Source organism: Mobula hypostoma, chromosome 1 (assembly GCF_963921235.1).
Source record: "Mobula hypostoma chromosome 1, sMobHyp1.1, whole genome shotgun sequence".
NCBI lineage: Eukaryota > Metazoa > Chordata > Chondrichthyes > Myliobatiformes > Myliobatidae > Mobula > Mobula hypostoma.
Window position 1 is genome coordinate 254129127 of NC_086097.1, and position 27244 is coordinate 254156370.

The 27244-nt window shown below is 45.9% G+C and overlaps 1 protein-coding gene across 7 annotated transcripts in view; it reads left to right on the plus strand.

The window, feature by feature from the left end:
* The first annotated feature begins 824 nt into the window (after window positions 1–824).
* Window positions 825–27244, plus strand: part of LOC134356433 (transmembrane protein 241-like) — a 219683-nt gene continuing 193263 nt past the window's right edge. For 4 of the 7 annotated variants that reach the window (XM_063067382.1, XM_063067398.1, XM_063067412.1 and 1 more), the window contains exons 1-6: window positions 825–1087; window positions 3649–3695; window positions 3796–3876; window positions 11608–11689; window positions 16237–16314; window positions 22717–22742. In XM_063067382.1, the coding sequence (XP_062923452.1) occupies window positions 827–1087; window positions 3649–3695; window positions 3796–3876; window positions 11608–11689; window positions 16237–16314; window positions 22717–22742 (575 nt within the window). In that variant the 5' untranslated portion in view covers window positions 825–826. The remainder of the gene's footprint in view (window positions 1088–3648; window positions 3696–3795; window positions 3877–11607; window positions 11690–16236; window positions 16315–22716; window positions 22743–27244) is intronic. The other 3 variants (XM_063067390.1, XM_063067405.1, XM_063067427.1) reach the window with 3 other exon arrangements.

The following is a 27244-nucleotide window of genomic DNA, read 5'->3' on the forward strand; positions in this document are numbered from 1 at the left end:
CTGAGTTCTTGCAGCATTTTCTGTGTGTTGCTTTGGATTTCCAGCATCTGCAGAATCTCCCAAGTTTATGATTTGAACTTGCAGTTCAGTTTTATTTTAATTCAACAGTTCACATGTATACTGCCAAACGAAACAGCATTCCTCTGGACAACACAATACATCTGCAAACCTGGAAGTTCGGGCAGGCATATAGAGAGAAGAGCTGGGGGCAGTGGATCATCCCAGCTGCCTATTTTCCGCTCCACAGATACTCCTTGACCTGCTCAGTCCCTCTAGATTTTCAGCACCTGTTCAAACCCACTGTAATTATATCTGATTTAATCTAATTTAAGGACCAGAGTCATTAACCATGTTTGATTTCCATGTTAAAGTCTGCTTTTGTGTTGACATCATTGGTGCGTGTTCCCTTTGCTAACTCACTGAATACTGGAGGAACCCTTCGGGTCGGACAACGTCAGTGGAGGGGAATGGACGCTCTTTCCCGTCCTGAACCGTTTGGTTCCTCTGGCGCCTGAGTGATTTACTGCAGCTTTCCAGTGCGTTGACCGAAGGGGGATAATGATTGACGTCGACCCTGCCGGGACTGTGCCTTTAAGAAGGTGGGAACAATGCTGCGCCCCGCCCCCGATGCACTAATTGATTAATAAACGTTGACTGTACCTCTTCCCAGAGATGCTGCCTGGCCTGCTGTGTTCACCAGCAACTGTGATGTGTGTTGCAATGATTGATAGGTGCCTTTAGGAAGGCGGGGCATTGTGGTCACGCCTCTATTATACTGATTGACAGACGCCTTTGAGGAGGCGGGACAACGCTGCGCCCCGCCCCAATGGATGATGGACGTAGTGACGTGGCTCCAAGATGGTGTCTGGTTGCCGGCGATGCTGTTCCTGATGTTAATGGCAGCGGTGCTTCTGGCTGGTCGCGGGCAAGACACCTGGTTGCTCCCGCTCCCCCGAGTCCCGCCGCCGGTAGCGGACGGAGCACCCAGCTCATTCCCGCTCCCCGGTTCAGACCGCCGCAGATGAGGGTGAAACGGCTCGAGCTGTGCTTCTCGCTGCTCTTCGTCGCTTCTTATTTCACCAACAAGGTGAGGCGGAGGGGGAGCTGCAGCACCCTGGGGTGCCCAGGCTGGGAGGGATGATCATAGCACCCTAGGGTGCCAGGACTGAGAGGTGCATGGCTGTATCACCCTAGGGTGCCCTGACTGGGAGAGGAGATAATTCTAACTCTTTACTATACTGACTGAATGCATTTCTCTGCTAAATGGTCTACCCTGTACTTGTGCTCCTATTTCCTCAGTCACAAGTATCCTCCGCGTATCTCTCCTGAGATGAGCCCATAACATGCCACAAACACAAAACATAGAATATTATAGCACAGTACGGGCCCTTGTGCTGACTAAAAACATTACTCAAAGATCAATCTAACCTTTCCCTCCTACATAGCCCTCATTTTTTCTATCGTCCTTGTGCCTATCTAAGAGTTTAATAAATGTCCCTAAAATATATTACTTCATGCGGTGATGGTATCACCCACCACTTCCTGTGATTAAAAAAACTTAGCTCCGACATACCCCTTATAACTTTCCTCCAATCACCTTAAAACGATGCACCCTCCTATCAGTCATTTCTGCCCTGGGGAAAAGGCTTTGTCTCCACTCAATCTATGCCCCCCTACCTTGTACACTTCTATCAAGACACCTTGCATCTTTCGCTCCAAAGCAAAAATCCCTAGCTTGCTCATCCTTTCCTCATAATACATGCTCTCTAATTCAGGCAGCATCCTGGTAAATCTCTGCACCCTCTCTAAAGCTTCCACACCCTTCCAATAATGAGATTAACTGAACAGAACACAATATTATAAGTGTGGTCTTTCCAGAGTACCAGACTTAGAATATTGTGTTCAGTTCCGGTCTGCAGCAGAGCCACAACATTACCGAATGGCTCTTGACTCAATCCCCCAGCCATGGGACACTACGGTAGCGTAGTGGTTAGCACAACACCTACGGTTCAGAGCGTCAGAGTTCAACTCTGGTGCTGTCTGTAAGGACATTGTACGTTATCCCCGTGACCACGTGGGTTTCCTCCCACAATCCAAGTTCATACTGGTTAATTGGTCATCATAAGTTGTTCTGTCACTGGGCTAGTGTTAAATAGGTGGGTTGCTGGATGGTGTGTCTCAGTGGGCTGGAAGAGCCGGCTGTGTGCTGTATTTCTAAATAAATAAACTACCGAAGGCCAACGTACCGTATGTCTTAAATGAGAGGTGACCTGATAGAGGTGTATAAGATGATGAGAGGCATTGATCGTGCGGATAGTCAGAGGCTTTTTCCTAGGGCTGAAATGGCTAACATGGGAGGGCACAGTTTTAAGGTGCTTGGAGGTGGGTACAGAGGAGGTGTCAGGGATAAGTTTTTTTTACACAGAGTGGTAAGTGTGTGGAATGGGCTGCCGGTGGCGGCGGTGGAGGTGGATACGATAGGGTCTTTTAAGAAATTCCTGGACAGGTATATGAAGCTCAGAAAAATAGAGGGCTATGGGTAACCCTGGGTAATTTCTCAGGTAAGGACATGTTCGGCACAGCTTTGTGGGCCGAAGGGTCTGTACTGTGCTGTAGGTTTTCTATGTAATTCGGTCAACTTTTGCGCAACTTTGAAGAACCTATGGATATGGACCCCAAGATCCCTCTGTTCCTCCACACTGCTAAGAATCCTACCATTATCCCTGTATCCTGCCTTCAAATGTCTTCACACTTTTCTGGATCGAACTCCTCTCACTTCTCAGCCCTGCCCTGTATCCTGTTACTGTCCTGTTATCACCTATGACAACTCTCCACACTACCCACAACTCCACCAACCTTTGTGTTCTCTGCAAACTTACTAACCCATCCTTCCACTTCCTCTTCCAAGTCATTTATAAAAATCACCAAATTGCTGAGGTCCCAGAACAAATCCCTGCAGAACACCACTGGTCAGCAACCTTCAGACAGAATACATTCCATCCACAGCCACTCTATGCCTTCTATGGGCTAGCCAATTCTGAATCCACACCACACACACAAAATGCTGGAGGAACCCAGCATCTGTGGAAAAAAGTACAGTTGAGGTTTTGGGCTGAGACGCTTTGGCAGGACCCTTCTGTCCTCCAGCATTTTGTGTGTGTGGTTTGGATTTCCAGCATCTGCAGATTTTCTCATGTTTGTGTCTAAATCCGTGCCTTCTGACTGAGAATGAGTCTACCATGGGGAACCTCATCAAGCACTTTACTAAAATGCATATATACAGCATTCAGTGCTCTACCTTCATCAATGTGCTTTGTCACATCCTCAAAGAATTCAGTCAGGCTTGTGAAGCACAGCCTGCTATCAGAAAGCCATGGTTACTAGCTTCCACAGTCAGACTATGCCTCTCCAAATACTCGTAAACCCTGTCTCAAAGAATCTTTTCCAGTAATTTCCCATCACTGGTCTATAATTTACAGGGTTATCCCTAATCTTTTTCTTGAGCAAAGGAATAACATTTGCAAAGAGATTTCCATTGTTTGAATCAACAAGACATGCCTACTGTTGCCTGAACTAAATCATTTTAAATGATAGCAGTTGGTCTTACTGAAAATCTCAAACATCTAATACACTCTTTTTCTTTTGCAGTATGTCCTTTCGATATTGAACTTTACTTATCCAACACTTTTTCAAGGGTATGTACAGTATTTTTAATAGATAATGTTATTCGAGTTTGTGAATATATTTGCGATTTTCTTTGAAATGTGATCTCTTTCTTGCTTGTACTTTTTGCAGATGGCAAACAATCATGGGAACTGTACTACTTCAGGTAGCCTGGAAGCTAGGCTGGCTGGAGATGAGAAGCACATTTTTATGGTAAGAGGAACATTAGACATAGGAACAGAATTAGGCTATTAGAACATAGAACATAGAATAGCACAGCACATTACAGGCTCTTCGACCCACAATGTTGTGCCAACCCTCAAACCCTGCCTCCCATATAAGCCCCCACCTTAAATTCCTCCATATACCTGTCTAGTAGTCTCTTAAACTTCACTAGTGTATCTGCCTCCACCACTGACTCAGGCAGTGCATTCCACGCTCCAACCACTCTCTGAGTAAAAAACCTTCCTCTAATATCCCCCTTGAACTTCTCACCCCTTACCTTAAGGCCGTGTCCTCTTGTATTGAGCAGTGGTGCCCTGGGGAAGAGGCGCTGGCTATCCACTCTATTTATTCCTCTTATTATCTTGTACACCTCTATCATGTCTCCTCTCATCCTCCTTCTCTCCAAAGAGTAAAGCCCCAGCTCCCTTAATCTGTGATCATAATCCATACTCTCTAAACCAGGCAGCATCCTGGTAAATCTCCTCTGTACCCTTTCCAATGCTTCCACATCCTCCCTATAGTGAGATGACCAGAACTGGACACAGTACTCCAAGTATGGCCTAACCAGAGTTTTATAGAGCTGCATCATTACCTCGCGACTCTTAAACTCTATCCCTCGACTTATGAAGGCTAACACCCCATAAGCTTTCTTAACTACCCCATCTACCTGTGAGACAACTTTCAGGGATCTGTGGACATGCAGCCCCAGATCCCTCTGCTCCTCCACACTACCAAGTATCCTGCCATTTACTTTGTACTCTGCCTTGGAGTTTGTCCTTCCAAAGTGTACCACCTCACACTTCTCTGGGTTGAACTCCATCTGCCACTTCTCAGCCCACTTCTGCATCCTATCAATGTCTCTCTGCAATCTTCGACAATCCTCTACACTATCTACAACACCACCAACCCTTGTGTCATCTGCAAACTTGCCAACCCACCCTTCTACCCCCACATCCAGGTTGTTAATAAAAATCAAGAAGAGTAGAGGTCCCAGAACAGATCCTTGTGCAAAACCACTAGTCATAACCCTCCAATCTGAATGTACTCCCTCCACCACAACCCTCTGCCTTCTGCAGGCAAGCCAATTCTGAATCTACCTGGCCAAACTTCCCTGGATCCCATGCCTTCTGACTTTCTGAATAAACCTACCATGTGGAACCTTGTCAAATGTCAAATCCATATAGATCACATCCACTGCACTACCCTCATCTATCTGGCTGGTCACCTCCTTAAAGAACTCTTATCAGGCTTGTTAGACACAAAGCCATGCTGACTGTCCCTGATCAGACCATGATTCTCGAAATGCCTATCTCTAAGAATCTTTTCCAACAGTTTTCCCACCACAGACGTAAGGCTCACTGGTCTATAATTACCCGGACTATCCCTACTACCTTTTTTGAAACATCGCCTCCCTCCAATCCTCCAGTACCATTCCTGTGGACAGCGAGGACATAAAGATCCTAGCCAGAGGCTCAGCAATCTCTTCCCTCGCCTCGTGGAGCAGCCTGGGGAATATTCCGTCAGGCCTTGGGGACTTATCTGTCCTAATGTATTTTAACAACTCCAACACCTCCTCTCCCTTAATATCAACATGCTCCAGAACATCAACCTCACTCATATTGTCCTCACCATCATCAAGTTCCCTCTCATTGGTGAATACCGAAGAGAAGTATTCATTGAGGACCTTGCTCGCTTCCACAGCCTCCAGGCACATCTTCCCACCTTTATCTCTAATTGGTCCTACCTTCACTCCTGTCATCATTTTGATCTTCACATAATTGAAGAATGCCTTGGGTTTTTCCTTTACCCTACTCGCCAAGGCCTTCTCGTGCCCCTTTCTTGCTCTTCTCAGCCCCTTCTTAAGCTCCTTTCTTGCTACCCTATATTCCTCAATAGACCCATCTGATCCTTGCTTCCTAAACCTCATGTATGCTGCCTTCTTCCACCTGACTAGATTTTCCACCTCACTTGTCACCCATGTTTCCTTCACCCTGCCATTTTTTATCTTCCTCACTGGGACAAATTTATCCCTAACATCATGCAAGAGATCCCTAAACATCGACCACATGTCCATAGTACATTTCCCTGCAAAAACATCATCCTAATTCACACCCACAAGTTCTAGCCTTATAGCCTCATAATTTGCCCTTCCCCAGTTAAAAATTTTCCTGCCCTCTCTGATTCTGTCCTTTTCCATGATAATGGTAAAGGCCAGGGAGTGGTGGTCACTGTCCCCCAGATGCTCACCCACTGAGAGATTTGTGACTTGACCTGGTTCGTTACCTAATACTAGATCTAGTATGGCATTCCCCCTAGTCGGCCCGTCAACATACTGTGACAGGAATCCGTCCTGGACACACTTAAGAACCTGCCCCATCAAAACCATTGGAACTAATCAGGTGCCAATCAATATTAGGGAAGTTAAAGTCACCCATGATAACAGCCCTGTTATTTTTGCACCTTTCCAAAATCTGCCTCCCTATCTGTTCCTCGGTATCTCTGCTGCTACCAGGGGGCCTATAGAATACTCCCAATAGAGTAACTGTTCCCTTCCTGTTCCTGACTTCCACCCATACTGGCTCAAAAGAGGATCCTGCTACATTACCCACCCGTTCTGTAGCTGTAATAGTATCCCTGACCAGTCATGCCACCCCTCCTCCTCTTTTCCCCCCCTCTCTATCCCTTTTAAAGCACTGAAATCCAGGAATATTGAGAATCCATTCCTGCCCTGGTGCCAGCCAAGTCTCTGTAATGGCCACTACATCATAATTCCATGTATGTATCCAAGCTCTCAGTTCATCACCTTTGTTCCTGATGTTTCTTGCATTGAAGTACACACATTTCAGCCCTTCTACCTTACTGTTTTTACACCGTTTATTCTGCTTCTTTTTCTCAAAGCCTCTCTATATGTTAGATCTGGCTTTACTCCATGCACTTCTTTCACTGCTCTATCGCTCTGGGTCCCATCCCCCTCGCAAATTAGTTTAAACCCTCTCGAACCATGCTCGCAAACCTACCTGCAAGGATATTGCTCCCCCTCGAGTTCAGGTGCAACCCATCCAATCTGTACAGGTCCCACCTTCCCCAGAAGAGATCTCAATGATCCAAAAATCTAAAATCCTGCCCCCTGCACTAACTCCTCAGCCATGCATTCAACTGCCATCTCCTCCAATTCTTACCATCATGGTCACGTAGCACTGGCAGCAATCCTGAGAACACCACCCTTGATGTCCTGTTCTTCAGCCTTCTGCCTGGTTCCCAAAACTCACACTTCAGGACCTCATCCCTCTTCCTGCCTATGTCATTGGTACCAACATGAATCACAATTTCTGGTTGCTTTCCCTCTCGTACCAAGATGTTGTGCACCCAGTCAGAGAGAGACATCCTGGACCCTGGCATCAGAGAGGCGACAAACCATGCGGGTGTCCTCACGCCCACAAAATCTCCTGTCTGCTCCCCTGACTATAGAGTCTCCAATGACGACAGCTCTCCTCTTCTCCGTTCCACCCTTCTGCACCACCGGGTCAGACTCAGTGCCAGAGGCCCTGCCACCATGGCTCACACCTGTTCGGTCGTCCCTGCCAACAGTATCCAGGACGGTAAACTTATTATTCAGGGGAATAGTCATAGTCATACTTTATTGATCCTGGGGGAAATTGGTTTTCGTTACAGTTGCACCATAAATAATAAATAGTAATAAAACCATAAATAGTTAAATAGTAATATGTAAATTATGCCAGTAAATTATGAAATAAGTCCAGGACCAACCTGTTGGCTCAGGGTGTCTGACCCTCCAAGGGAGAAGTTGTAAAGTTTGATGGCCACAGGCAGGAATGACTTCCTATGACGCTCTGTGCTGCATCTCGGTGGAATGAGTCTCTGGCTGAATGTACTCCTGTACCCACCCAGTACATTATGTAGTGGATGGGAGACATTGTCCAAGATGGCATGCAACTTAGACAGCATCCTCTTTTCAGACACCACCGTGAGAGAGTCCAGTTCCATCCCCACAACATCACTGGCCTTACAAATGAGTTTGTTGATTCTGTTGGTGTCTGCTACCCTCAGCCTGCTGCCCCAGCGCACAACAACAAACATGATAGCACTGGCCACCACAGACTCGTAGAACATCCTCAGCATCATCCGGCAGATGTTAAAGGACCTCAGTCTCCTCAGGAAATAGAGATGGCTCTGTCCCTTCTTGTAGACAGCCTCAGTGTTCTTTGACCAGTCCAGTTTATTGTCAATTCGTATCCCCAGGTATTTGTAATCCTCCACCATGTCCACACTGACCCCCTGGATGGAAACAGGGGTCACCGGTACCTTAGCTCTCCTCAGGTCTACCACCAGCTCCTTAGTCTTTTTCACATTGAGCTGCAGGGGTGCTGTTCATCCCAAAGGGTCTGCTCCATCATGGCTGATTTGAATTGAATTGACTTTATTACTTACATCCTTCATATACATGAGGAATAAAAATCTTTTAAGTTACGTCTCCATCTAAATCCCCCTCAAACCTATTCTCTTGCCTTCTCCCCTTGACCTTTGATGCCCTGACTAATCGACCACTTCAAATGTACCCAATGATTTGGCCTCCACATTTATCTGTGGCAACAAATTCCACAGATTCACCTCCCTCTGGCTGAGGAAATTCCTCCTCATCTCTGTTCTGAATGGATGTGCTCCCCCCATTCTGAGGCTGTGCTCTCTAGTCCAAGACTCCCCCACTATAGGAAACGTCTTCTCCTCTTCACTCCCCCACTATAGGAAACGTCTTCTCTTCTCTTGCCTGTTACACTGGTGTGTAGGGCAGCAGTGAAGGTCCTCCGTCTCTGGCCGTGTTCCTGGCTTCGTTCATCATGTCAGTAGCTTCAAACAAACTCTCCACATCTACTCTATCTAGGGCTTTCAATATTCAATAGGTTTCAGTGAGATCCCCCCTCATTCTTCTAAACGCCAATGAGTACAGGCCCAGTCATCAAACACTAATCATATGTTAACCCCTGCATTCCCAGAATCATCTCTGTAAACAACTTCTAACCCTCTCCAATTGCAACACATCCTTTCTTAAATATGGGGCTCATGTTTTACATAAAGATGAATTTGTAGGCCTTCCTGTCATAGTCATTAGACTGACTAAAAGCAGAAGGCTACATTCCTCAGCACTGACTCAACCTGCAAATTATGCTTTAGTTAAATCCTGCATGTGGACTCCCAAATCCCTTTGCACCTTAGATATCTGAATTTAGAAAATAATCTATGCCTTTACTCCTCCTACCGAAGTGCATTACCATGCGCTTCTCTACACTATATTTCATCTGCCGCCACCTTACCCATTCCCCCAATCTGTCTGAGTCATTCAGCAGCGTTCCTGCTCCCTCAGCTCTGCCTGCTCCCCTCCCCACCTATCTTCATAAGAACATAAGAAATGGGAATAGGATGAGGCTTTTCATTCCAGAACAAAGGAGATGTTCTCCTTTTTCAAAGAGAAGGGTTTCCCTTCCTCCACCATCAATGCTGCCCTCAAGTGCATCGCATCTCTTCCATTTCACGCACGTCTGCTCTTACCCCATCCTCCCGCCACCCTACCAGGGATAGGGTTCCTCTTGTCCTCATCCCACCAGCCTCCGCGTCCAGCACATAATTCTCGGAAACTTCCACCACCTCCAACAGGATCGCACCACCAAGCACATCTTTCCCTCACACCCACTTCTTGCTTTCGGCTGGGATCACCCCCTACGTTACCTCCTAGACCATTCATTCCTCCCCACTGATCTCCCTCCTGACTCTTATCCTTGGAAGCAGAGCAAGTGCTACACCTGCCCCTTGACCTCCTCCAATCTGATGGCATAAATATTGATTTCTCAAACTTCTGGTAATACCCCCCAACGCGTTCCCACTCCTCCTCCATTTCCCATCCCCTTTTCCCTCTCTCACCTCATCTCCTTGCCTACCCATCACCTCTTTGGTCCTCCTTCCCACTTTTTCTTTCTTCCATGTCCTTCTGTCTCTTTCACCGATCATACTTACCAGCTCTTTACTTCATCCCTCCCCCTCCGGGTTTCACCTATCGCCTGGTGTTTCTTTCTGCCCGCCCTGCACCTTTTAAATCTACCCCTCAGCTTTTTTTCTCCAGTGCTGCCGAATGGCTTCAGCCCAAAACATCAACAGTATTTTTTTCCATAGATACTGACTGGCCTGCTGAGCTCCTCCAGCATTTTGTGTGAGTTGCTAGGAACAGGAGTCGGCCATCTGGCTGTCAAGCCTGCTCCACCATTCAATAAGATCACGGCTGATCTGGCCATGGACTCATTTCCACCTACCTGCCTTTTCCCCATAATCCTTAAATCCCTACTATGCAAAAATCTATCCAACTTTGTCTTAAATATATTTACTGAAGTGGTCTCCACTGCTTCATTGGGCAGAGAATTCCACAAATTCATCACTCTTTGGGAAAAGCAGTTCCTCCTCAGCTCCGCCCTAAATTTACTCCCATGAATCTTGAGCCTATGTCCCCTAGTTCTGGTGTCGCCTATCAGTGGAAACAACTTTCTTGCTGCTCTCTTATCTGTTCCTTTCTTAATTTTATATGTTTTTATAAGATCTCCTCTCATTCTTTTGAATTCCAGCGAGTACAGTCCCAGGCAACTCAATCTCTCCTCATAGTCTAATCTCCTCATTTCTGGAATCAACTGGTGAACCTCCTCTGCACCACCTCCAAGGCCAGTATATCCTTCCTCAAGTAAGGGGACCAGAACTGCACACAGTACTCCAGGTGCGGCCTCACCAGTGCCCTGTACAGTTGCAGCATGACCTCCCTGCTCTTAAATTCAATCCCTGTAGCAATGAAGGCCAACATTCCGTTTGCCTTCTTAATAACCTGTTGTACCTGCAAACCAACCTTTTCTGATTCATGCACAAGCACTCCCAAGTCCCTCTGCACAGCAGTATGCTGCAATTTTTTGCCATTTAAATAACATGCTCTTTCATTTTTCCTTCCACAGTGAATGACCTTGCATTTACCAACATTGTACTCCATCTGCCAGACCCTTGCCCACTCACTTAACCTATCTATATCTTTCTGCAGACTCTCCATATCTTCTGCACAATTTGCTTTTCCACTCAAACTTACCCCCAACTCTATGCATTCTTATCTTATGGGTAAGTCTTTTTGTGGCACCTTATTGAACACCTTCTGGAAATTCAAGTAAATAACATCTATCTGTTCCCCTCTATCCACTGCGCTTGTTATATCTCAAAGAACTCCAGTAAGTTTGTCAAACAGGACCTGCCTTTGCTGAACTCATGCTGTGTCTGCCTGATGGATCCATTTCTTTCCAGATGCCTCATTATTTCTTCTTTAATAATAGCTTCAAGCATTTTCACAACTTCTGATGTTAAATTAACTGGCCTATAGTTACCTGCCTTTTGCCTACACACTCACCATCCTCTCAGTGAAGAAAATCCCCCTCACACATTTCACTTTTCACCCTTAACCCATGACCTCTAGTTCTACTCTCACCCAACCTCAGTGGAAAAAGTCCGCTTGCATTTACCTCAGCTATACCCTTCATAATTTTGTATACCTCTATCAATTCCCTCTTCATTTTACTACACTCCAGAGAATAATAGGTTAGGAGTTTAAAATTTAGTAAAAGTTGAAATACATTCTAGCAGTACAGTGTGACTTGAGTGTTAATGATGTCATTTGAACTTTGATAGGTCTGCCAAGGTGTCCTGGCTGCCTGCTGTCTTCATGTTTGTTGGGAGTATCTATACCGGTTCCCGGGCACTGTCTAAATTGGTAAGCATCTTTCCTTCTCTTGCCAAGAATAAGAAGTGCGCACCACATTAATGCAATTTACCAATGTTTAAATATAAACTTTAAATATATATAACATTAATATAATTGATCAATATGGGTGGCGAGTTGAAGATATGTTTCTCCCAAAGGAGGTGCTTCTCCCTCTAATAGCCGGCAGGTCACCCTTGGGCAAGGTATAGCACCTTCTTAGCCTGCCGATCAGGGTGGTCGTATGAGCAGCTGGTGCATATCACAAGTCCTGGTTATGCAACCACTGACGCCAGGCAGACAGTCTCTGAAGAGGTTTGATAGTAGCTGGGTCAGTCGTCTTGTAAAGACACTGCCCAGAAGAAGGCAATGGCAAACCACTTCTGTAGAAATTATCAAGAACAATTGTGATCATGAGACCATGATTGCCTATGTCATACAACACGACACATAGTGATGATGATGACGATGACAGATAATGTAAACGGAAGAGATGCTGGAAATTCAGAACAACACAACAAAATGCTGGAGGAACTTAGCAGGCCATGCGGCATCTATGGAAATGAATGAACAGTCAATGACGTTAACATACATTAACAAATAATGTAGAACAGTTAACTTTGTTTGCCCACAAACAAGTTTGAAGTGCACTCTTATTTAAACAATGGTTGTCAATACTGAAATATATTTTGATCTTCTGACCAGATTTCAGTGTTAGTGACTGTGATGAAGTGACTGTGTATGTGAGTAATGACCATCAAATTCCCTGAGTATATTCCAGTTCTGGACTTGCCTTTCTCCCATGAACCCAGAGACAGAGGTTCGGATAGAACCTTGATGGGTCTCGTAAAAATTTTGTTGTTTGGCTGTGGCCTAGCAAAAACCTGTTGGATATTGAAGGGTCTAGATGGAGTGAATGTGGAGAGGATGTTTCCTGTAGTCGGGGAGCGTGGCACCAGAGGGCACAGCCTCAGAAGAGGGTGGTGAATCTGTGGAATTCATCGCCGTGGACTGCTGCGAAGGTCAAGTCATTGGGTATATTTAAAGTGGAGGTAGATCGGTTCTTGATTAGTCCAGACATCAAAGGTTACAAGGAGAAGGCAAGAGAATGGGGTCGAGAGGGATAGTAAATCAGCCATGATGCAGCAGACTCGATGGGTCAAATAGTCTAAATCTGCTCCTTTTGCTTGTGGTCTTGTGGACTACAGTGACAGATCATGGGTTAAAGGTGAAAGGTGAAACGTTTAAGGGGAACATGAGGAGTAAGTTCTTCACTCAGAGGGTCGTAAGAGTATGGAATGGGCTGCCAGCACAAATTGTGCATGCAAGCTCGATTTCAACATTTAAGAGAAGTTTGGCTCAGTACGTGGATGGTAGGGGTATGGAGGGCTATGGTCCAGCAGTAGGTTGATGGGAGTAGGAAGTTTAAATGGATTCAGCATTGACTAGATGGACCAAAAGGACTGTATCTATGCTGTACTTTTCTATGACTATAAATAATGAGTGAAATTTTTATTTTGTTGTCACTGTTATTAATGCTGCCTATGTAGTCAATAATTGAATTCTCTGTGGTTCTGCAAAGCTTTGATACTTCATGCAGCTGGCATTCTATCTTTGAACATATTTATTTATTTATTGAGAGGGAGCGTAGAATTATTCAAGCCGCACCAGTCAGCAATCCCCTGATTTAATCATGAAACAATTTACAATGACCAATTATCCTGCCAACCGGTACATCACAGGAAGACCATACAGATTCTCTATAGGCAACGCTGAGAACTGAACTCAGGTCATCATCGTAGCTTGTCACACCAGGCAGACAGCCACTCTAGTGTTGTTTGGTTGATGTTGAGCAGGTCAGTGTCAGCTAAATCAGGTGAGAGTGGGCAGTTGCGCAGAACGTGTTTAACGTTCTGCACCCTTTCACAGGATTCGCTGGTCTTTAAACCCCACTTCACCATATTGTCTCCCGTCCTACAAACTCCCGCTCTCGCTCTGTTGAGAGTGCACCACTTCCGTCTGTCAAGCAATTCCCCGTCTGACAACATTTGTGTGGGGTCTTGCACTGTATTGTTTGGTGGGGCTCTGGCTTCTGTATGTGGCCAGAGGTCAATCCTGTCTATTTGGGTCCGTGCGATAGTTCCTCCACTGTAGCAAAGCTTTTCCTCTATTTTAGGCGGTTGGAAACTGGCACATGATGATGTAGTGGGTGTCGTGGATCCGAGTTCTGTTTACCTTTTTCAATTTTTGTTCTAGTGTGTCGTTGGATCTCTGGGGGAGCAATGCCTGCGAGTCTGTAGATGGTGTTAGTGGGTGTGGGGCGCAGTGTGCCCGTGATTATTCGACAGGCTTCGTTATTTTCTTCGCATGGGCTGATCTGCCCCACACAGGTGCACAGTATTCTGCAGGTACATAGCAGAGTGCTAGGGCAGTTGATCGAAGTGTGTGAGCATCAGCTCCCCATTTCGTGCCTGCTAATTTTTTCAAGAGAGAGTTGCGAGAGCCAACTTTCCCTCGGAGTTTTTGGATGTGGGTGGCAAATGAGAGCGTCCTATCCAGTGTCACGTCCAGGTAAATTGGAGTCGGATGGTGTTCGAGCTCCTTCCCACAGTTTCCGAGCTGCTTCTCAATTCCTCAGGTGGAATGCACACACTTGAGTTTTTGATGGATTTGGGTTCAGAGACCATTTTTCATAATATTGCTTCATTGCTTCAAGGACTGCTGTATGCTGTAGGACTCAGGTGATCTGTATGGTAAAGTGTTGTGCTAACCGCTACACTGCTATGCAGCCCCATAAGTTCAAGTTTAATTGTCATCCAGCTGTACGTGAATACCCATGAATACAGCCAAATATTACGCCGGGGCCAAGGTGCAAAACACATTATCAACAGTCATGCACAGCACTAGGCACATATAGCACATATAAAATAGCAGTAACATACAATCATACAAAAAATATTTAGCCCAACTCCTGTAACGTGATGGTGCATGGGTGTTGCCAGCAAGAACAAGCAATTCTCAGCAGTCTGTGGATGAATGTACACGTGCACATTCACAGTCCAGCTTGTCTTCCACTGAACGAACACTGGAGGGCAGCCCCAACCCAGCTTGGACGCCATGCTACACTGTCTCCGGCATCTCCTCTCCTGTGGACTGCTGCAAATGACAGGTCAGCAGCTTGAGGCTTGGTCCTTGCTACAGCCGAGGCCCCTCAGCTCCCCTGTCTGTCTGTCAATAAACAAGGAAACAGACTTGCAGTATTTTCTGTTACTACTGCCCAACACTGTCTTGTGATCATAAGAGAAAGATTCAAGGCAATCACTTACAATTAGACTGCACGCACCCTTCGCGGATCAACTCCGATGCCTTCCTGTAGCAGGCAGTAACACAGTCTGCAACAAGTCCAGCTCCTCTCCCAACAAGCAGATTGCTGATGGTGTAGAGCTGCAGTACATGAAGTTCTTAATGTCCAGCACTGGATTGTAAAAGAAGAAGATACTTGGACTTTGCCTCAATGTACAACAGCCGCAGCATTGGCAATTGTGGTGGCAGGAACAGAGATGGTACTTGGGAGGAGAGCACTGTTTGAAATTTCGTAGATAGTAATAAACTTGGATAAGGCATGATTTTAGTAAAGCATGTAGTACCTTAGTAACACATATAAAAGTTGCTGGTACTAGAACCTTAGTAGTTTCTTCTAGTGGATCAGTGGGGAGTGACAGATTTAGCTGACGTACACTTTTTATCTTAAACAATAACCATGAATCTCCCACATTTGTTGGACACAAGGATGGAGGAGACATAGGAGAGGGTTTTAAGAAGACACAACAGATTATCTTTGTGTTCCAAAATAAGCTGAAATCAGTGAAAAGTTGTAGCAAAGGGGGTCAAAGCATTACCGTGCGTTCTGACTAAACAGATCATAGACAGATAACGACAGCACAGAAACAGGCCCTTCAGCTCATCTAGTCCATGCCAAACCCTAATTCTATGGAACTGCACCTGGACCATAGCCCTCCAGGCCACTCCAAACTTCTCTTAAACCTTAAAATAGAACCTGCATCCACTGGCGGCTCTTTCCACATTCTCACCATCTTCTGAGTGAAGAAGTTTCCCTTCAATTCCCCTTAAACATTTCAGCTTTCACCCTTAACCCATGACCTTCAAGTTCTAGAGTCACCTAACCTCAGTGGAAAAAGCCTGCTTCTGTTTACCCTATCTACAAAGCTCATAATTTTGTACACCTCCATCAAATCTCCCCTCATTCTCCTGTGTCCCGGGGAATAAAGTCCTCACCAATTCAGCCTTTCCTGACAACATCCTTGTAAATTTTCTCTGCACTTTTTCAATCTTATTTACATTGTTCCTGTAGGTATGTGACCAAAACTGCACACAATATTCCAAATTAGGCCTCACCAGCATCTTGTACAGCTTCAACATAACATCACCTCACCTGTACTCAGGACTTCATGAAGGTCAATGCGCCAAAAACTTTCTTAATGATGCCACTTTCAATGATGGCCCTGATGTGTTCACTCATTTGCCTTTCTGTTTTCCAGCCTATTCCCATTTTCTTTATGCTTCAGAATGCGTCAGAAGTCACTGCTAACCTAATCCAGAAAATTTCCAAAAAAGAGGTACTTATTAAAAATAGTAGTATTTTCATTTTTTATTATGCTTTTTCTATCATCAAAGTTGAAAGTAAATTTTATTAATCAAAGTACGTATATGGTACCATATACAACCCTGAGATTCATTTTCCTGTCGGCATACTCAGCAAACCTATGGAATAGTAACTGTAACAGGATCAATGAAAGATCAACCTGAGTGCAGAAGACAATAAATTGTGAAAGTGCAAATATAAATAAATAGCAAAAAATAACGAGAACTTGAAATAGTGAGATAACGAGTCCTTAAAGTGAGATAATCAGTTGTGGGAACATTTCAATGATGGGGCAAGTGAGTGTAGTTATCGCCTTTTACTCAGGAGCCTCAAACACGAGGAAATCTGCAGATGCTGGAATTTCAAGCAACACACGTAAAAATTGCTGGTTCAAGCAACACACATAAAACCTGCCTGTCCAGGTAGACCTATTGTCTCAGATTGCTCCTGCCCCACTGAATTTATTTCTGCATATTTCAACACTGTTTTATCCCCCCCTTGTTCAATCCCTTCCTACCTATGTTTGTGACACTTCTCACGCTCTGAATTTTTTCGATGATTTTAAGTTCCCTGGCCCCCACCGCTTTATTTTCACCATGGATGTCCAGTCCCTATATACGTCCATCCCCCACCAGGAAGGTCTCAAAGCTCTCCACTTCTTTTTGGATTCCAGACCTAACCGTTCCCCTCTACCACCACTCTCCTCTGTCTAGTGGAATTAGTCCTTACTCTTATCAATTTCTCCTTTCGCTCCTCCTACTTCCTCCAAACTAACGGTGTAGCCATGGGCACCCGTATAGGTCCCAGCTATGCCTGCCTTTTTGTTGGCTTTGTGGAGCAATCCATGTTCCAAAGCTATACTGGTATTCGTCCCCCACTTTTCCTTCGCTACATCGAAGACTGCATTGACACTGCTTCCTGCACGCATGCTGAGCTCGTTGACTTCATTAACTTTGCCTCCAACTTTCACCCTGCCCTCAAGCTTACCTGGTCCATGTCCGACACCTCCCTCCCCTTTCTAGATCTTTCTGTCTCTCTCTCTGGAGACAGCTTATCTACTGATATCTACTATAAGCCTACTGACTCTCACAGCTACCTGGACTATTCCTCTTCCCACCCTGTCAATTGCAAAAATGCCATCCACCTTCTCGCAATTCCTCCGTCTCCGCCGCATCTGCTCTTAGGATGAGGCTTTTCATTCCAGGTAGAAGGAGATGTCCTCCTTTTTTAAAGAAAGGGGCTTCCCTTCCTCCACCATCAACTCTGCTGTCAAACGCATCTCCCCCATTTCACGCACATCTGCTCTCACCCCATCCTCCCGCCACCCCACTAGGAATAGGGTTCCCCTGATCCTCACCTACCATCCCACCAGCCTCCAGGTCCAACATATAACTTCTCCATAACTTCTGCCACCTCCAACGGGATCCCACCACTAAGCACATCTTCACTCCTCCCCTCTCTCTGCTTTCTGCACGGATCGCTCCCTACGTGACTCCCTTGTCCATTCATCCCGCCCATCTCTCCCCACTGATCTCCCTCCTGGCACTTATCTGTGTAAGCGGAACAAGTGCTACACATGCCCTTACACTTCCTCCCTTACCACCATTCAGGGCCCCAGACAGTCCTTCCAGGTGAGGCGACACTTCACCTGTGAGTCGGCTGGGGTGATGTACTGCATCCGGTGCTCCTGATGTGGCCTTCTATATATTGGCGAGACCTGACGCAGACTGGGAGACCGTTTCGCTGAACACCTACGCTCTGTCCGCCAGAGAAAGCAGGATCTCCCAGTGGCCACACATTTTAATTCCACGTCCCATTCCCATTCTGATATGTCTATCCACAGCCTCCTGTACTGTCAAGATGAAGCCACACTCAGGTTGGAGGAACAACACTTTATATTCCGTCTGGGTAGCCTCCAACCTGATGGCATAAACATCGACTTCTCTAACTTACGTTAATGCCCCACCTCCCCTTCGTATCCCATTCGTTATTTATTTATTATTGTTATTATTATTTTTTTTTCTCTCTCTCCTTTTTCTCCCTCTGTCCCTCTGACTATACCCCTTGCCCATCCTCTGGGTTTCTCTCCCCCCCCTTGTCTTTCTCCCCGGACCTCCTGTCCCATGATCCTCTCATATCGCTTTTGCCAATCAACTTCCCAGCTCTTGGCTCCATCCCTACCCCTCCTGTCTTCTCCTATCATTTCTGATCTCCCCCTCCCCTTCCCACTTTCAAATCTCTTACTAACTCTTCTTTCAGTTAGTCCTGGCGAAGGGTCTCGACCCGAAACGTCGACTGTACCTCTTCCTATAGATGCTGCCTGGCCTGCTGCGTTCACCAGCAATTTATATGTGTATTCAAGAGCCTGATGGTTGAGTGGTAGTAACTATTCTTGAATGTGGTGGTGCGAGTCCTGAGGCTCTTGTACCTTCTACCTGATAACAACAGTGAGAAAAGAGCATGTCCTGAGTGCAATATGCACATGTAGAAGTCCCTAATGTAAAGTCTCCTAATGTTAACTCCCCCACTCATACCTGGGAATCCCTGGAACATGACTGCACAAAGTAAGGAAAGCACATTAACATTGGTCCATTAATCTAGACCATATGTAAGCCAATGTTTGACAGAGTACATCATCTTCCACCTTGTTTGGACACTGTTGTTCCATTTTCTTCGAACTTGTTCAGACATCCTTGCTCCACGATCTCCCAACCAGTCCGGGTACTCTTGTTCGACCATCGCCCTATCTGTCCAGGCACTCTTGCTCTACTGTCTCCCAACCAGTCTGGGTACTCTTGTTCCGCTATCTCACATCCTGTACAGACACTCTTGATCAACCATCTCCCAACCTGTCCACACACATTTCTTCCATTATCTCCAAACCTGACCTGACATTCTTGTTCCACCATTTCCCAACGATTCCAGCCCCTTTTGTTTGACATCTCACAAACTGTCCAGACGCTCTTTGTCCCACCATCTCCCAAGCTGTCCAGGTACTCTTGTTCCACCATCTCCCGACCTGTCCAGACACTCTAGTTCCACCATCCCCCAACCTGTCCAGACACATTTAAGACCAGAAGACCATGGGACATTGGGGCAGATTAGGCCATTCAGCCCATTGAGTCTGCTCCACTATTCCATCATGGCTGATCTCAGATCCCACTCAATCCCATACATGTGCCTTCTCGCCATATCCTTTGATGCCCTGTCCAATTACGAAACAATCGTCTTCTGCCTTAAATATAACCATGCACCCCGGCCTCCGCCGCAGTCTGTGGCAGAGCATTCCACAGATTCAGTACTCTCTGGCTAAAAAAATCCCTCCTTACCTCTGTTCTAAAAGGTCGCCCCTCAATTTTGAGGCTGTGCCCTCTAGTTCTGGACATCGATATCCCCACCATTGGAAGCATCCTCTCCACATCCACCCTATTTAGTCCTTTCAACATTTGATAGGTTTCAGTGAGATCCCCTCGCATTCTTCTGAATTCCAATGAGTACAGGCCCAAAGCTACCAAACACTCCTCATCTGTTAATCCCTTCATTCCCAGAATCATCCTCGTGAATGTCCTCTGGACTGTCTCAAATTACAGCACACCCTTTTTGCAATATGGACCAAAACTGTTAACAATACTCCAAGTGCGGCCTAACCAGAGTCTTATAAAGGCTCAGCGTTATCTCCTTGCTTTTATACTCTATTCCTCTTGAAATAAATGCCAACATTGCGTTTGCTTTCTTTACCAGACTCACCCTGTAAGTTAACCCTCAGGGAATCCTAAACCCTCTGCACCTCTGATGTTTGAACCTTCTCCCCATTTAGATAATAGTCTGCACCATTGCTCCTTTTACCAAAATGCATCATCATACATTTCCCAACACTGTATTCCATCTGCCACTTTTTTGCCTATTCTTCCAATTTGTCTAAGTCCTGCTGCAATCACATTGCTTCCTCAGCACTACCCACCCCTCCACCTATTTTTGTATCGTCCGCAAACTTTGCCACGATTTCATTATCCAAATCATTGACAAGCTGCTGGCATCCAACCAGAAAAGACCCCGTTTATTTCCACTCGCTGCCTCCTGCCTGCCAGCCATTCTGCTATCAAAGGTTTCAAAGGTACATTTAATTTCAGAGAAATATGTATAATATACATGGTGAAATGCTTTTTCTTCCGCAATCATCCATGAAAACAGAGGAGTGCCCCCAAAGAATGAATTAAATGTTAAACCCCAAAGTCCCACCCTCAGTTCCCCTCCCTCCCCCTCGTAAGCGGCAGCAAGCAATGATCCTCCCTCCCCCACCAGCAAAAATAAGCATTTGCACTCACCGCTGAGCACTCAATCGTGAGCAAAGCAACAGCAAAGACACAGACTTGCAGTACCCCAAAGACTACTTATTTACCCGGTATTCGACATACCACAGGTTCTCTCTCTCCATAGTAAGGGAGAAAGAGGTGTCTCCATTTCACAGCGAGAGGGGAGACATAACAAACAACTCATTGGTTTATGATGTCAAAAGTCCGTTGTGTCGCTTCTTCCGAGCTCTGTGCCCAAAGGTCTCAGGGCTCTGGGCGCACAGCATTAGATCTTCCATCTCCCACGACACACCGATCTGCCCAACACCAACCTTAGATCCGCCTTAGAGCCACGAGATCTCAGCCCTTCCGAAGGCGAGCTGAGCTCTTAGGTGAAGCCCTTGGCGTGTCGAATAACGGCCAGTCATGAATCCCTGAGAGCAGGTCCCAATCCCACATAAAATATCCATGCTAGTATCGTAGAACATAGAAATCTACAGCACATTACAGGCCCTTTGGCCCACAGTGTTGTACTGACTATGTAACCTACTCTAGAAACTGCCTAGAATTTCCCTACCTCATAGCCCTTTATTTTTCTAAACTCCATGTACCTATTCCAAGAGTCTTTTAAAAGACCCTATTGTATCCGCCTCTTCCACCAATGCTGGCAATGCATTCCATGCACTCACCACTCTCTGTGTGAAAAACATCCCCACTGTACCTGCTTCCAAGCACCTTAAAACTGTGCCCTCTCGTGCTAGCCATTTCAGCCCTGGGAAAAAGCCTCTGGCTATCCACACGATCAATGTCCTTCATCATCTTATACACCTCTATCAGGTCACCTCTCATCCTCCGCTGCTCCAAAGAGAAAAGGCCAAGTTCACTCAACCTATTCTCATAAGGCACACTCTCCATTTCAGGTGACATCCTTGTAAATCACTGCACTCTCTCTCTATAGTATCCGCATCCTTCCTGTAGTGCTTAGATTAGATTAGATTCAACTTTATTGTCATTGTGCCGAGTACAGATACAAAGCCAATGAAACGTATTTAGCATCTGACCGGAAATGCAAATAAGACAGAGCAAGCTTGTTACATACACCTGTTAGAGTGCATTCTCCAGTTACCTTATAAGGTAACCGTAGCCTTCAACCAGGAGCAGATGTCATCAGGTGGTTCCCAACCTTCACCAAGTGTTTCGACCCTTAACCACGACACTCTCCAGTTGGTGGGCTGGCAGTGGTGGCCAAATCACTGCCCATCTGCTCCTGGCTTTCAGCTTCCCTCCTCTCACCTACTCCAAATCCAACAAGAAGCTCGTTCTGCCTCTTCCCCCATCCTACGAGCTGCTTGTTTTTTGCTCCTTTCATCCAGGCCCAAGTCTGAATAGAGGCCAAGTGGCGTCCTTCTGCTCCTAACTAATGTTGTGAATGTATGTGGGGAGGTTGGATACAATAGGGTCTTCTAACAGACTCTTAGATGGGTACGTGGAGTTTGGAAAAATAGAGGGCCATGCGGTAGGGAAACTCCAGGCAGCTTCTAGTGTAGGTTACATAGTCAGCACAATATTGTGGGCTGAGATGCCTGCAATGTGCTGTTGACTTTCTATGTTTCTATATGTTTAAAAGTCCTCCCAGTAGAAAATGCTATTGGAATATGGAATTTGTGAAATATTTTGTATTTGCACAATTGGTCTTTAGCACATTGGTTGTTTGTTCATCTTGTGTGTAGGTTTTTTGTTCATTGATTCTGTTACTGTGAATGTCCGCAAGAAAATGAATCTCAGGGTAGTATACAGTGACATATATGAACTTGGATAATCAATTACCTTTGACCTTTAAAAGCATTACACCATGTATCTTTGTAAACTGTGTCATTTTGATGGAATGATTTAGGTGAATTCTTGGAAGCAAACATTAAGCAATATTTATTAAAAACAATAAATAGTTCTGTAGAAACTGCGTCACCATAGAGACCAGAAGTTAAAAGTGCTTGTCCTCAGTTTGAAGTTCAATCTTTTATGTTTCTACATAAAAGGTTTTCGATTTGTTGTAATGACAAATTTTCTTTTTTTTTTACACACAGAAGCTGCCTTGCACTACAACCAGCAGGTATGTTTATTTCTGTATCATAGGGTGTGATGGTAGCATAGCGGTTGATGTGACGCTATTACCATCAGACATAGGAGCAGGATTAGGCCATCTGGCCCATCGAGTCTGCTTCGCCATTCAATCATGGCTGATCTTTTTTTTTTGATCTCATCCTCACCCCAGTTCCCGGCCTTCTCCCTATAACCTTTGATGCCATGACCAGTCAAGAACCTATCAATCTCTGCCCTAAACACACTCAATGACCTGGCCTCCACAGCTGCATGAGACAACAAATTTCACAAATTCGCCATCCTTTGGCTAAAGAAATTTCTCTGCATCTCTGCTTTGAAAGGGTGCCCCTCTACCCTGAGGCTGTGCCCTCTTGTCCTGGGCTGTACTCTGACTAGGCCTTTCAACATTCAAAAGGTTTCAATAAGATCCCCCCCATTCTGAATTCCAGTGACTACATCGAACGTTCCTCACATGATAACCCTTTCATTCCTGGGATCATCCTTGTGAACCTCCTCTGGACCCTCTCCAATGCAGCACATCTTTTCTAAGATGAGGGGCCCAAATCTGTTCATAATATTACAGCTCGGGGCATCAGAGTTCAATCGCGGCGTCTCTGTAAGGGGTTTGTATGTTCTTTCTGTGAATTGTGTGGGTCTGTTCCGGTTTCTACCCACAGTCCAAAGACATACGGGTCAGTAAGTTAATTGGTCATTGTAAATTGTCCTGCAATTAAGCTGGGGTTAAATTGATGAGTTGATGAGTTGCTGGGTAGCTGGGTTTGTTGGACCAGAAGGGCCAGTTATACACTGTGTCTAGAAACTTAATTAAAAAAAATAAAAAAGTAAAGATACCGAAGAGTAGGATTGTTAGTGAATGAGTTTTTGTTAAGCATTGTGCTGTTTTGGAAAGTAGTAAGGTTCAAAACTGAGAAACAAACTTGGGAGAGGGGCGAGTTAGTTCAAACTGAAGTTTATCGTCATTCAACCATATACATATATACAGCTAAACGAAATAATGTTGCTCTTGGGCCAATATGTATAGATATAGCATACAGCACATAAAATAGTATCAGCACAATAATGTTAACAGATAATAAAGAATATTAAACAGGAATTCTGCAGATGCTGGAAATTCAAGCAACAGCAAAGTTCAAGCAAAGTTGCTGTTGAACGCAGCAGGCCAGGGAGCATCTCTAGGAAGAGGTACAGTCGACGTTTCAGGCTGAGACCCTTCATCAGGACCAACTAAAGGAAGAGTTAGTAAGAGATTTGAAAGTGGGAGGGGGAAGGGGAGATCCAAAATGATAGGAGAAGACAGGAGGGGGGGGGGGATGGAGCCAAGAGCTGGACAGTTGATTGGCAAAAGGGATATGAGAGGATCATGGGACAGGAGGTCAGGGGAGAAAGACAAGGGGGGGGGAGAGAAACCCAGAGGATGGGCAAGGGGTATAGTCAGAGGGACGGAGGGAGAAAAAGGAGAGTGAGAGAAAGAATGTGTGTATAAAAATAAAGTAACAGATGGGGTACGAGGGGGAGGTGGGGCATTAGTGGAAGTTAGAGAAGTCGATGTTCATGCCATCAGGTTGGAGGTTACCCAGACGGAATATAAGGTGTTGTTCCTCCAACCTGAGTGTGGCTTCATCTTGACAGTACAGGAGGCCGTGGATAGACATATCAGAATGGGAATGGGATGTGGAATTAAAATGTGTGGCCACTGGGAGATCCTGCTTTCTCTGGCGGACAGAGCGTAGGTGTTCAGCAAAGCGGTCTCCCAGTCTGCGTCGGGTCTCACCAATATATAGAAGGCCACATCGGGAGCGCACCGGACGCAGTATATCACCCCAGCCGACTCACAGGTGAAGTGTCGCCTCACCTGGAAGGACTGTCTGAGGCCCTGAATGGTGGTAAGGGAGGAAGTGTAAGGGCATGTGTAGGACTTGTTCTGCTTACAAGGATAAGTGCCAGGAGGGAGATCAGTGGGGAGGGATGGGGGGGACGGATGGACAAGGGAGTTGCTTAGGGAGCGACCCCTGCGTAGGAAAGCGGGGTGGGGGGGGAGGGAAAGATGTGCTTAGTCGTGGGATCCCGTTGGAGGTGGCGGAAGTTATGGAGAATAATATGTTGGACCTGGAGGCTGGTGGGGTGTAGGTGAGGACCAGGGGAACCCTATTCCTAGTGGGGTGGCGGGAGGATGGAGTGAGAGCAGATGTGCGTGAAATGGGGGAGATGTGTTTGACAGCAGAGTTGTTGGTGGAGGAAGGGAAGCCCCTTTCTTTAAAAAAGGAGGACATCTCCCTCGTCCTGGAATGAAAAGCCTCATCCTGAGAGCAGATGCAGCGGAGACGGAGGAATTGCGAGAAGGGGATGGCATTTTTGCAAGAGACAGGGTGAGAAGAGGAATAGTCCAGATAGCTGTGAGAGTCAGTAGGCTTATAGTCGACATCAGTTGATAAGCTGTCTCCAGAGACAGAAATATCTAGAAAGGGGAGGGAGGTGTTGGAAATGGACCAGGTAAACTTGAGGGCAGGGTGAAAGTTGGAGGCAAAGTTAATGAAGTCAACGAGCTCTGCATGCGTGCAGGAAGCAGCGCCAATGCAGTCGTCAATGTAGCGAAGGAAAAGTGGGGGTTAGATACCAGAATAGGTACGGAACATAGATTGTTCCACAAAGCCAACAAAAAGGCAGGCATAGCTAGGACCCATACAGGTACCCGTAGCTACACCTTTAGTTTGGAGGAAGTGGGAGGAGCCAAAGGAGAAATTATTAAGAGTAAGGACTAATTCTGCTAGATGGAGCAAAGTGGTGGTAGAGGGGAACTGATTAGGTCTGGAATCCAAAAAGAAGCGGAGAGCTTTGAGACCTTCCTGATGGGGGATGGAAGTATATAGGGACTGGACATCCATGGTGAAAATAAAACGGTGAGGGCCAGGGAACTTAAAATGATCAAATGGTTTAAGAGCGTGAGAAGTATCACGAACATAGGTAGGAAGGGATTGAACAAGGGGGGATAAAACCGTGTCGAGGTAGTCAAAAACGAGTTCGGTGGGGCAGGAGCAAGCTGAGACAATAGGTCTGCCAGGACAGGCAGGTTTGTGGATCTTGGGTAGGAGGTAGAAACGGGAAGTGCGAGGTGTGGGAACTATAAGGTTGGTAGCAGTGGATGGGAGATCCCTGAGTGGGTAAAGTCGGTGATAGTGTGGGAGACAATGGCCTGGTGCTCCTTAGTGGGGTCACGATCGAGGGGTAAATAAGAGGGGGTATCCGTGAGTTGTCGCTGTGCCTCGGCAAGGTAGAGGTCAGTATGCCAGACTACAACCTCGGCAAGGTAGAGGTCAAGGTAGAGAAAATATTCTCTAGATGTACAAGTTGCCATAAAGTGCATATACAGCACATAGTTAAATATACAGCAGTATAATGTCACTGGCGTTGTCATAAATGATGTCTGCTTGGTGCAATCCATCTGCAGCCTCAAATCCTAACATTCTGCTTGTTATCACCAAAGAGAGTTTAGAAATATCACTTAAATATTTGGACCATTTTCTTCAGTTTTTTTGCCTGTACATTCATTTGGATTTTTATTTTATTTGGAGATATGGCACAGTAACACACCCTTCGGGCCCAGTGAGCCTACGCTGCCCAAATGTCCACCCAAATGTCTTTGCAGTTCAGTTTTTAAATTTTATTTTAATTATCTAATTTGGAGGGTCAAGATGGTGGCTGGCTCTTATGGCTTAAAAGCCCAGCCACCCAATTACAACTATATGTCTTTGAAGTCTGAGCCTGAGGCCTCCGTCAGTCAGAGTTGACCATGGCTGTTGCTTCCTAGCTGTCTAGATACACACGCCAGGGCAGTACGATATGGAGAGCAAGCTGTTGCCCGTGTAGAAAACTCCCCCTCTCCACACATCTGATGAACCCAAAGGAACAGCAGAGATCAATATATTTTGGTCTCAGCAGCGTCGCAGGAATTGTCAATCAGCATTGAACTCAATGTAGAACTGCTTTAGGGACGCTAGCTCTGGATTTTCCCTTGGGGTTTACTCCCAGAGCCTTCCCATGAGTGGGTATTGTCACAAGGCAACGGAGTTTGAGATCACCATGAGACAAAGGAGCAGAAGTCGGCCATTCGGCCCATCGAGTCTGCTCCGCCATTTTATCATGAGCTGATCCATTCTCCCGTTTAGTCCCACTCCCCCGCCTTAATAAAGAAATCATAGTTTTCTTTCTCCGAGGTGAGTTACCGGCCACAGCTGAAGAGCCCGATCTGCTCCAAGCGACTGGTTTTCAGGCGATAGTAGCCCACCTTTGCCCCTTCTGCTGTCAGTAGGTACATTTCTGCTGAGCTTAGTAGCTAGGCCAAACGTGTTGGCCAGCAGCTGGACTTGGTTCTCAGAGGCTATTTAAGGTGCATGCCATTGGGAGCACTTAATAGGTAGTGGGACCTTGTCCTCATTACCACTCCCAGCTATAACAACCTTAAAGAACATCCTTATGTCTTTGAAGTATATTTTG